The 12,649-nt window shown below is 40.2% G+C and overlaps 1 protein-coding gene across 2 annotated transcripts in view; it reads right to left on the bottom strand.

The window, feature by feature from the left end:
- The window catches only part of LOC134042639 (protein ELYS-like), a 40,099-nt gene that overhangs the window by 21,987 nt on the left and 5,463 nt on the right, over nt 1–12,649 (bottom strand). For both annotated transcript variants that reach the window (XM_062490282.1, XM_062490283.1), the window contains exons 3-9: nt 11,596–11,849; nt 8,109–8,289; nt 7,113–7,320; nt 6,169–6,285; nt 5,351–5,435; nt 916–1,066; nt 73–205 (exon numbers count right to left, since the gene is read on the bottom strand). In XM_062490282.1, coding sequence (XP_062346266.1) covers nt 73–205; nt 916–1,066; nt 5,351–5,435; nt 6,169–6,285; nt 7,113–7,320; nt 8,109–8,289; nt 11,596–11,849 — 1,129 coding nt within the window. The remainder of the gene's footprint in view (nt 1–72; nt 206–915; nt 1,067–5,350; nt 5,436–6,168; nt 6,286–7,112; nt 7,321–8,108; nt 8,290–11,595; nt 11,850–12,649) is intronic.

The raw sequence follows: 12,649 nt of genomic DNA, 5'->3' as shown, positions 1-12,649 counted from the left end.
ACATAAGATCAACAGCAATTTCCAAATTAACCCTTTGTAGGGAATTTTGAAACCATTTAATTTAAAACCTACCTCAGTGAGTCTGGCATTTGAGCATGATACCAGCGATTGATGTCAAACACACCCAAGTAAGTAGATGGCTTTCCCTGACCATAGGTATTCACTTGCCAACTGAAGATTGATACACTGGTGTCAGGAGAGATTACTGTCAAAGACAAGACATTGTTTCTTACTGTAGAAAATACAAGATAACTACTGGTTTTAAAACATCACTTTCTATTTTGGCCTAATTCTGTAACTTCACTCATGAAACACATCACTTCATTAATAATCATAAAAACAATACACAGTGTGGCAAACTCCATGTGATAGGTTTCAGTCATACTGCCTCTTTTTCTTGTTCAAACTATCTGTTCCAATACAAACCAAATATACAATTAGAGCTCATCTAGTTGTTTATTCAGATCATCAAAAGAAGATATCCAATAGAACTGGCTGTAATACTGAGCCCTGGGGAACACCACTAGTGACCAGGTGCTAAATGGATGCAGCCAGAGGTTTTGAGAGGGGGAAAAAAATTCAAGTAGCATTCCTAGGCAATAGAAAGATTGCTATTACTGTTCAATGAGGACAACTGGCAGAACAAACTGACTGACCAGCATTATACAGATGACCCCATACACTGGTCTAGCAACCCAGCAAACATTAAATAAAATCTACATTTTCCCTTAAAGAATGTTGTTCAGAGGGATAAAAATGTTGCACGGAACTTCAGCAAACAACTTTTCAATAAGTCCAACAAGGTCAGCTAGATTAATATTTAAGACTTTAAAATTGTGGGTACAGAACAGCATTCATTGCTTAATTTCCAAATCATGTCGTTTAGAATAACCAAGCAGGGACATCAGAACAAACCTTCATTAACATTATCTTCTCTGTCAGCATGGTTGCGAAATTTTTCTATGGTCTGACAGCTGAGTAGTTTAGTATTGCTGGTCTGCCCTCTCAAGGGGAAGATTCCACCAGTGAGGTCTAAACTGTACCTTTCATCACAGTATTCCAAACCCTGGGCATGGGAAAAAGGAAATTTTCATTAGATCTACTAAGAAAGAATGTATATATCTAACATGCATATTGCAATGGTTTTTTATTGGACTTATTTCTGATAGCAAATTAAAACTATATCTGACATTCAAGAGACTTAAGTGTGAAATTGTAACAGATACTGACTAAAAAGACTTTGCACAATATCAAATATTAGCGCTTCCTTCACAAAACTATGCTCTGAAGCATGCATAATTCACACAATTTCATTAAAGAACTGTGGAAGCAACAGATATATGCAGGGTAGACAAGAAAAATCAAAACCATCTCTTTGAAAATTTAACATGAAACCTAAGCAAAGAACCTCATCTTCATTGTAGGATAACTAAACACTAAAATTAGTTTTAACAGATGATGTCCTGAACAAGAAGTTCACCATTCCAAAAGACAGTGCCACAAGATAAAGCACTAAAATTCCATAAACCTGTCTAGCATTAATTTTAATGACTAGAAATTTCAGCTTTCATTCATATATGAAGAGCCACTCCCATAAATCCAGTGTAAAGGGGAAGGAGAAAGTAATACCAAATAGTTCCTGCCAAAGACAACTTCCTAACCAAAGCTGTGTATTTTAAGTTTTCCACACTAGGGCAAGCAAATCTGTTAAGGAGCTCTAGTGCACAGAAGATACTCAGCAGTGATGATCCAGACCAGTTAAACAGGACAGTTTTCAAAGGAGTTGTACTGGTCAGACTCTGATAGCAATGTAGAGACTGTACAAGCCTTGTGTGGAACACAGGTAAGGATATGCTCCATAATCATTATTGATCTGCAAGATACTGCTGAGATGATCTAAAAGAGGTCTTTGAAAGTCTAATTTAATCCTATCTTTTGGTTTTCTTACTTAAGCAGATTTAAACCAGCCTTGAAGGCAACAGAGGCTCAAGTTTGACATGTTTATAAAAACACAGTGCCACACATTCCCAAAGTTCCATTTTTGACTTTTACCATGATATGAAGTCAAAGATGCAAGGTTTCATAGCTTCAAATCTCATTCCTGGGATGAACAGCATCGATGGAAGCAGACAAGTGTTTTAAGCTCCTGTGACTTCTACTCAGTGAACAAGGAGCAGCAGTAGATTAATTTCTCCTTGTTTACTCAAGTTTGGCCTGACAAACGGGAACAACTCTTAAATGTTATGTCACTCAAGATCAACAGGAAGCCTGATTCAGTCATGTAGGCAGAGAGCCGTCATGTCATATTGACCAATCTGTGACCACAAGAAGTATTCCGACACTTAAGCATCCACTGGTGAGCACGGATCCTGTCATGATGCACCCTCTGGGGAGGGATTAAGCATTGGTTTGGGGGGATTTTTTGGCAGTAGATGCTATCAGGTCTCAGCATGAAACTACACAATTAAGTGGTTTATCTGCAAGCCAGCTGAAGAATCTGTCTTTCCTCCTCAGAGGGTACAGACGGTCAGCTCTCTTCAACAGCCTTCTAAGACCAGTTCCTGTTCAAATATTTAAACACGTGCCTGTGAATGTCCTACTGGTTGTATATTCCATAGAAGACTGCAAGTCTTACTTTAACTACACCACAGGTTTTCCAGGTCAACAAACACAGTGACATTTTTTAGTCACTTTGTGTGCTTTTGGTTTTTTTTAAAAGAGTGTCAAATGGAATTTCGAGTAAATTAATTTTACAGACTGATGAAACATTTCAACCCTCTGAGGTATAAACTGACATCTGTCACATCTTGTTCAGAAAAGACAACCAAGACAAATAACTGCCAAACAGTTAAAGGTCTCACATTTTAGCATTAAATTGTTCAGATGGAAAAAAGTAGTAGCCATGAGAGAAACAGAGACAATTGCTTTTCCCCCAGTGTAGCACACAGTAAAAGGTATTGTCTTTGTCACTGCTAAGACTGTAGCTAAAAATAACTTTTAAAAGAGGATAAAACAAAACTGAAATTCAAAAGCGAATCTTGTGAAGATTAAAGAAACTTTCTCCTATATCAACCTGCCAAAGTGCTTAAGAGCACTGCAAGATGCAGGAGAGAATTGCAATGAAAGCCCTTTAAATAAAAAACAAACTACAAAAGAACTAAACAAAGAAGGTGTTCTGTTCCTCTAGAGCACTGTACATTTTTGTCATTTAAAAACTGCAAACGAAGATATGACATGCATATTCAGACACATTGAACCACCTGAAGTTATTTCTACTTCATCACCATGACAGATGATGTATTTTAAAGAAACACCACCTTCTCCAAACCCTTGAACATTATCTGTTCAAAAGCAATACTTTCCAGGTCAGGAAAGCCCTTTCCTACAGACAAAAGCAAAAAATAACAAAATTTAAATTCATTCCAAAAATTCAAAACACAAAGTCCCTATAAAAAAAGTCTTTGAACCACAGTCCAATGATTATCTCAATTTCATTTCGTACTACTGAGAACATACAAGAGCAAGTGTCAAATAGGAGGAAACAATTAAGAATTCTTTAATCTTAAGATTACTTTCCTATCAAAAAGATCATGGTGGAGTTTCGTGCATACTGCTGAACAGAATTAAACATTATACAGGTGCCTCCTGTCCGTTAGATTATTGAAGACCTAATAACTCTTGTATATTTTTTCTACTCCATTCCACAGCACCTCTGGAACCAGCTCTAAAAATTTATGGAAACCCTTCTGACCAAATCATACCACTGTACTGTGTATGTACATCTTCTGCGGGCTTTAAAAGTAGACTTCAGAGACAACCCACCCCAAACTTTAAAGAAAAGTCATCCTTACAGCTCCTGAATTTCAGAATGAACGCTGAAGAAACATTGTAGGTATTTATGTAGGTGTATTGGAAGTCAGGCTGACAGAGTTTAAAAGAAAAACCAGATTATAAACCAGAAATCAGAAATGTATAAAGAGATATGACAATATTTTAAGAAAGGGAGACAGACAGAAGCTTCCTCAAATCTACAGTTTGGTAACACAAAGCTGTTCAAAGCCTTCTCTTCGTACATGCCATTCATAAGATGTTTAAATTAAGAGTAATTTCATTTGTAACAGCCATTTCCTCTTCAGGAATCAGATGCATAGGGGCTCTTTGCAGATGAATCTAGCTGGAACACATGACAGTAAAGTATAAAATTTTACAGCTGCAGCATGGACAGATTGTGTCTGACCAATCTGGTCATCTACTATGATGTGACTGAAACACCTGAAAAGGGAAAACTGACCAATGTCATCTACCTAGACTTCTACACAGTCTTTGACACAATCTCTGATGACATCACCATCTCTAAATTGAAGACAGGCAGAAACGAAAAGTGGACTACTCAGTGGATAAGGAATTGGTTGGAAGGACCAAGCCAGAGAGCTGTGGGAAGGAAGCTCTATCTCCAGGCATAGGCTGATGTTGAGCCGTGTCCCTCAGAAACCTGTGTTCTTCAGTATCTTCATCAATTACACAAACAAGTGACATCAAGTGCACCTTAAGCAAATTTCCAGATGACATAAGGCTGAAAGGTGCAGATGACAAAACAAAAGGCTGGGATGTCACTGAGAATGATGTGGAGAAGCCTGAGAGGTGGGCCCATGGGAATCTCACAACACGAAGGTCAGCAAGTCCAAGTGCAAGGCGGTATGTCTGGAATGGGGCAATCCCAGACAAGACCACAGACTGGGAGAAACGACAGAGAGCAGCCCTGCCAAGAAGGACATGGGGGTTCTGGTGCTCAAGGACCAACACGCACTCACAGCCCAGAAGTCCAACTTCATCCCAAGAGACCTCAGTGCAGTCTTTCAGCATGTAAAGGGAGCTCATAAAGAAGAGAGAGGCTGACACTTTACAACGGCAGCTAGGACAAAGGAGAAGGTGTTTTCAACTAAAACGGGAGAGATTTAGATTAGATGTTAGGAAAAAAAAAATACTGTGACAGTGGTAAAGATCTGAAGGTCAGGCTGCCCAGAGATGCTATAGATGTCGCATCCCTGGAAGTATTCAAGGCCAAGGTGGATCAGGCCCTGAGCAAACTGATCAAGTGGGTGCCATCCATACCCATAGCAGGAGATTTGAATTAAATGATATTTAAGATCTTCCAACCAAAACCATTTTATGATTCTATGACTTATTTTGAAAAATATGGTCAAAACAATGTCTAAAAAAGACATGATCAAAAGACATTTTTCTTAAGCCTCACTAATCTTTCTTGGTATATATTAATCTGGTCAACTTAACTGATGCTTACTTAGACAACATTACTATTTTCATCTTCTCACACACAGGCCTGTCTTACCTCGTACATGACTTGTCCTGATGCCAGCCGTTTCCTGTCACCAAATGCTAACTGCAACAGATGTAAACTCACAACATCACCTTCACTGAAAAAGGTATAAATGAGGACATTTGATTACATTGCTGCTTTACAATCCTCATTAACATTTTAGTACATCTAGGCCAAAACTTACTTACAAGTATGCTCTTCCTGAAAAGAAAAACACTGCTTCCCAAAACACGGTTAACTGGTCACATTTAGCCACTAAAACAGAAGGAGGAATTTTTAACACGAACAGCTTCAGGGGCAAATGCTAACTGTACCATTGGAGAGCTTTAATATGCAGTATGGTGGAAAAAAAAGCTGAATTTCTAGGAATAGCTCACAACAGTAAAGCATTCTCCATGAAAACAGCTTTTAAGTCAAACTTAAGAAGACTGCCACTCTATGAACAGCTGGGCTGATTAAGTAGCTTGCTGATGATGTTTGCTGTTCTGCATCTGCAGCCTAAACCACTTAAAATGGCATGGAATATTATGGTGGGAATACCAAACAAACCTTGAAGCAGTCATCAAGAAACAAGGGAAAGCATCTGAGACTGCAAGCACAAAAATAAAGCCACGGTTTCTTTTCCCATCTTTCACAAGGTAGGAAAGAGTCAATCCCTCTTTGCAAGTGTAAAATCCTGAAAAAATTGCACTGTAAGCTTAAGAGCTTAACACTTCTCATCTCCTGTACAGTTAAATAAACAAAATGAATACACAGATATAAACCAAATGTGAATACTTAAAAAAAAAACCACAAAAAAAACCCCCGAAAGACAGCAAGATTTTATTCACCTTTGCTGGGTAGACTGAACAGCCCACAAGTAGCAACAATTGCGGGGATCATTCTCAGGCTCTTGAAAAGTAACTGCATAGATAGGAATCCTTCCTCCTTCAAGCTGGGAGTGGTGCCTACAGGTTTAAAAGAAAAATACAGAAAAAAGGAGAGCCTGCTGGCTCTGGCTATTTGTAAAACGGTAGAAGCACCTTCTGGGAAAAAAGCAGCTTGCATGCTTATCCTCCAAGTACAGATGGCCATAGTTCCATCTAATACAACTGATGACTGACAAGCCACTACTAAACTATTTGTCTTCCCAACTTCTGAACTTTGGTTGCACCTTCACAATCTTTTCTTGACATCTAACTATGCACCCACTGTCTATTTACACAACCAAAATGCATCCATAACACATGCAGTTTCTAGTGAGGCATGGCAGATTTCCTTAATAAACACCTATATGAATGTGGTCATATATTTCAAGTGGCAGATTTCAAATCACCTCTAAATTTCTCTGTTGCTTATAAATTTATGCATCCCTTATTCTGATCACCCGGTCTTGCAAAAATACTTTAATGCACATATGCATACTTGTCTGGGAATGAGTCAACCACCAGTTTCCATCAAGGCTGAAATGTAGGAAAAGATATGCTTTCAGGCACAGAGCAGCTATAGAATTATCACGTCTCACCAGATCCATCGCAGACACTTTAAAGAATATAATCACCAAAATCACATTATTCACATCGTGAAGCTTTACAGTGGATTCCATAATTGCAGTAACGGGTTCCGAATTTTTTCACGGAAACAGACACATGGCCTGGGTTCACAAAACACTAATGGACAGAAAGAACTGACTTATAAAAAACAGTTGCATCACACCCCTACTGCATGACGTCCTGAAGCAAAAAATTGAGACCCCTGCATGTCCAAGTGCAAACAAGTTGAAGTGACTACTTACTCCCTCTTCAAAGTTTTCATATTCCATAGTGACAAGTAGCCATCAGAAAAACCCACAACGAGCTGGTTGCTTCTGCTTATGTAGCACAGGGTTGATACTGCTGTTCCTGAAGGACTTCGTAATTGAAAACAGAGATGCCTCCCTTCTCTGGTCACAGCTTCTCTTCTTTGTGGAACTTCAGCAGGAATTCTAGTGACGACTTCTAAATCTACACACAAAAAAGCAGGCAAGAAATTAATGTATTATGCCACTTCAGTTCCATTTTAAACTGATGTGATTACACAACGTGTATAATCTAATTCTACTGTGCCAGGCAAAACACCCATTTCTGCAACACCTTTTTTGCTATTTCTGTTTCTGCACCCAGAGAGCAAAAGGACTCTCCAGTGGGACACCCATTCTCACTCCTATTTCAAAACTGGGTACAAATGTAACCATTGTAGTCCAATCTCTGTATTAGGCCTCATGATGAAGCTACTTGAAGGGACATGAGCTCCCGAAGCCACTCTTACAAACACCCACAACAGTGTGTACAACCTGAAAACACAAATTGCAATATTCATTCGCCCAAACACAGGATTGTTGATAAGCCAGATTTATTTTAAAACACAAGCCTAAAGCTTGCCCCAAGTCCTTAATGGAAACGGGAGATCACTCCCAAGGATTATGGCACCTCTGACACAACCTCCTATCCCGCAGCCGCACTGACCCAAATGGAAAAATTCCTACATCCCACTGGTAAGAATCACAGGGAAAAAGGGATGTGAGCAGTTTAAGAAGCCTTCTGAACATCAGGAGGAGTACTCGGCCACTCCCGGTTTTTTGATCAGCTCAGGACCATACAGTGTCAAACTGCCATCTGCAATCAGCAGTCAGCAATGTCAGAAATGTCAGTGGTCCATCAGCACGCTGGGGTCTTCACTGGGCTACAGGCTGGGTTTTGGAAAGAAACACATTTCCGTACTTCTAAATTCAAGTTTTAAAACTGCAGCTTACCTGATGCTTCTACTTCATTCTGACTGCAAGATAAATCATCCAAACAAAGGTCAACCAGAAGGACGTGGCCAACATCTGTGGCCACTGCTGTCACTCCAAAGAGCCATCGCAGACTCTGATGCAGGTGCCGGGTGCTCACGCTGGCTCCGCCGTCATTGCTGATGGGTTCGATGGCAGTCACCTGCAGGGAGCAGCAGGTTAATACCAGAGCTCTTGGACAGGCCCAAGAGCAGCTCTCAGATGGGAAGCCAGCATTAGCACGTCACAAATGCAAAAGGAAATACAGGATAAGATTTCCATGGAATGAAACATTCCTAGAAAGGGCTTGAGGGAGATGCTGGCTTACTAAAATCTACCCTGGTCCTCGCTTTGACTGACAGTATCCAACACAAATTTTCAATGCACACCGGCACTGTTACACATGGTAAGGAAAACTACAAAAGGCAGGCTAATCCAACAGCAAGAGACCAAACAAGACCTTGCTCAGCCTGAGGCAGGAGCTCTCCCTGCTCCCTGACAAGCCAAGCCCTCCCCACGACCTCAGGCCCAGGTGAAGACAAACCCTCCAGCACCCACAGCACACCCAGGACAATACTGACTGCTCTAGCAGAGACACAAGCACACCAAGGCTCCTGCACTAAAGCTGCATAGCACAAGAACAGGACCTATTATCTTCTGGCCTCTTACAAATGCAGCACCATGAAAACAGACAGCTTTACATCGACAACAAAGGCTTGTCTGAAAACACAGCAAAGAACTGAGCGTCACAAGGTGGTCCATCCTTCAATGTAGGCTGCTTACCCCCAGAACTGGGGGGAAATATCCAAACTCATAGGCCCCCTCTATCAAGCACTTCCTCTTCTGTATCAAGCACTCGCCTATGACTGCACTGCCTGGCCCCTGCCACACAATTCACCTTTTACCTTGGTCACAAGAATTCCAACCTTACAAGTATCTACAGTTATTTAGGAAACTGAGCTCTCTTTCAGAATTCCTATTACTCAAATTTATTTTTTAATCTTCTCTGCTGCTCAGAGGACTAACAGAAGTATTTTGGTTACTCAGATTCTTGTGTTCCAAGTGTTGGTGACTGTGATGAGGAAACACAGAACTCATCTTGCTGTGCAATTAGCTAAGGCTCAAGTGCTGCTTCTAACTTCTTTTCAAGGCTTTTTTTTCATTGTACAACTGGCTCTAAATGAATCTTTACTAATTTTGCATGGTCTTCCAAAACTGTTCCCTCATTACTTCAATTTTCCATGTAGAAGCTCCTGAAACAACATATTTTTCCACTATGCTATGCACTGCATTTTTCTATTCTCCCATTGCTTTGCCAACTCATTCTGGAAAAGAACAAAGAAAACTTTTCTCAGCTCACTGAATCTGAATGCTGCCCTTCTGCTTCATACAAACCAGGAGAGTTTGGGAAAATACCATGCAACAGTTCTGAAACATGAAACTGTTTTAATCCAATTCAGTGTAATTCATGGTTTTTAATTCTGAATCCAAATCATACTCACAAGCACTTGGAGTCTCCTGCTGCATTTCATACATGTATCAAGAAGACATTGAGAGACTACCTGACACGTGCAAAGATACCATGCCAAAATTATTTCTAAAGTCCCAAGTTTAGGTTTTTTTAACTCATTGCTTTATTCCTGGAATGACTCAACATCCACAGTTACACTAAAAAGCAGTCACAATAAACACCCTGTATTAATGCACTAGCAACTTGACACCTTGGAGCAGAGTTGCTCTAAGTTAAACTGTACAACTTAGCTGTCCACAGAAATTATACCCATTGAAAAAATAGTCCTGAAAACACAGTGCTCATTAAAGGATTAAAAGAGTAATGACAAAACTGCAGAAAGTGATGTTAAGAAAAGATCCTCATTTTACCTTTAAAAATAATCAATCTGGAAATCAGAGAAACGTTCATGCAGATGACCCCCCCCAAAACTATACATTACATAATATGCAAATATGAGTTTCTGAAAGAATTCAAAACATGGACAGCAGCCAAGTGCAAGTTTTATCTACTTGCTTTTGCTTACTCTTACTCCCACTCAGAGCCTGAAAGTTAACAGTCCAATTAGCAATACCTGTGTCCTGACTATGCTGATTTAAATACTGCAATACCGAAGACATGGGAAGCAAAACAAAAGCAACAGACCAAACATACTTGTAATCAAAAGCTTTCTAGGCCTAAGAGCAAAACTTTCAGAGCACCTTTGGCTTTATTTCAAAATTCCTACCCTTCATCCCACAACAGCCACCTCTTTCCTGCAGGGCTTCATCTTTGCTCTGAAACCAGTTTTTGTGGTATAGAACAACTCTCTAATACAACTGACTGCTGGAACTAGCTTCTATTTCAAAACATTTCCACAGCCACGGATTCAACAGGCAACATAATCCTTACTTCTTAACCTTTCCTTTTCCTAGCTTACTTAGATAGAAGAAATAAAACCTAACACACCTACAGCACTTAACGAAACATAATTTACTTATTGATTATATGTTCACGCTCGCACACAGCCTGACTTTCCATGTACAACTCAAGCAGACAGCAAAACAACACACCAGAACACTGATTCAACTCCTATCTTTAGAACTGATCATAACACAAATGCTTACTACTACTAACAACACCTGCACCTGTACTCTAGCAAGTCAAACCAATGCAAGGGAAAGCTGAAGAGTAAATAAGCATTTATTTGTTGCAGATTCTAAGACGATTAAAAAAAACAGTGAATCCTGATGTTCCGAGAACTTAATGTAATTCTTCTTTTCATTACATTGATGAGACACAGGGACACTACACCATTTGAGTTCAAGGGTTATAGAAGGCAAAAAAAAATACCTACATTACACCAATGTATCCCATCTACACAAACACTATATTCAATAAGCAGAGATTCAAGGACTGCACACTGAAAGCAAATCTGCCAACAATCTGACAGAAAACTCACTAAAATGTTTTTACCAGTCCTAAGTTAACATAAAAATCTGTTGTGTTCCCAAGTCACCTGCTTCCTAGTCTGAGATGGATGAAAACGTGTCAAAATCATTAACAGCCCAAGGATGGGAGTCTGAGATACTTTAAGGACAGTATTTCTGACAGAAATTAGCCTTTAGAAAAGGTATATTCGAGACATCTTAAGGGGGGGTTTCTTTTTTGCTCTTAAGACAATAAAAGGTTTTCAATGCCATTTTTAGTTTAAAGTGGATAATTACATCACTATGTGGTCCACAATATCTTTTTTATTATCAAAAAAATCAAAATATAACGCTACTGCTAGCATTATCTTAACTACAAGATTTACATCAAGACTCTCTTGACTGGATAAGCTGAACTGGCAATATGTTAATGCAATATAAAAAGGATAAGTTGTACAAAGAGATGCATGAGAGCTTTTCTTGAAACAGGAATATGCAGCAGCAAACACCACAAGAAGCGGTGAAAAGGTTATCCCAAGAAGATACATACCCTTCCTGGAAGAACAACTGCTTTAACCACTCTTGAGATCCCAAGATCGTACAGACAGAGAACACTCCCCTCTGCTTCCTCCAACCCAACCAGGAGCCCAGTCCTCTTCTGCCAAGAGAACTCCTTCACCACACGAACAGTGGGAGGCTGCTCGTTCACTCCGCTGAAGCGATACGCAGAGAGCCGCTCTCCTGTCACCGAGTTCACCACCTCCAGCTGGGGGCCACACGCCAGCCACGCCAGGCCACTTCTGCCTGCAAGGGGAAAGAAACAGCACTGAACAAGTCCCCAGCACAAGAACTGAAACAGCAGCAACTGGCACCGGGCCTTTCCCTCCAATGCACCAAAGGGACGCAGGAAGGCCAACCTACCCACATCTGGACCGTTAGTTTAAATCACCCACTGCCATCCTCAACCAATACCTCTTCAAATTAATAACCCCGTTCTTTTGCGTTTCTACTTGTCATTCCTGCACTCAAGAATGCTGACTGCTTGTTTGGGATAAAGATTTCAGTAGACTGAGCTCTAATCTGCACACCAGACTTGGCTTGCTTTGGCTGGAAAACTCCTGAATACGAGCAGGAATACAAGTCTCAGAGCATGCTTCAAACACAGCCCATCGAAACCTAATCATTTCAGGCTAAGAATTTTGCTTGACACGTGACTACTCTCGGCAGAGATTTGGACAGGAAATTATCTTAAAATGGGCACTGCATGCATAAATTTCAGCTTTTACACCTGTGGATCCCAGAAAGAATTTAACAAGTGTTCTTTCACTGAACAATTTAACACTTGTTCCTTTACCGAGGAACTTGGAGCTCAAAGGAAGGATTAGCTCCATCACTGCACTTACTGTCAGGTAGATAAGATTCTACCTGGTCTTAACAGAAGCCCACACATCAAGACAGGCACCCAGCTCTACCTTCAGATCACCTAGAAAGTCAGCAACTCTCCCTGGGTCCTCATCTGCATCCTGGTAAATACCTTAGAAATATGTGGGCAGTGCTTAACAGAGCTGTCCTCCTTCCATTTCTTATTTAGACTAGAGAAGAAA

Source organism: Cinclus cinclus, chromosome 3 (assembly GCF_963662255.1).
Source record: "Cinclus cinclus chromosome 3, bCinCin1.1, whole genome shotgun sequence".
NCBI lineage: Eukaryota > Metazoa > Chordata > Aves > Passeriformes > Cinclidae > Cinclus > Cinclus cinclus.
This window is presented reverse-complemented; position numbering and strand designations above follow the sequence as displayed.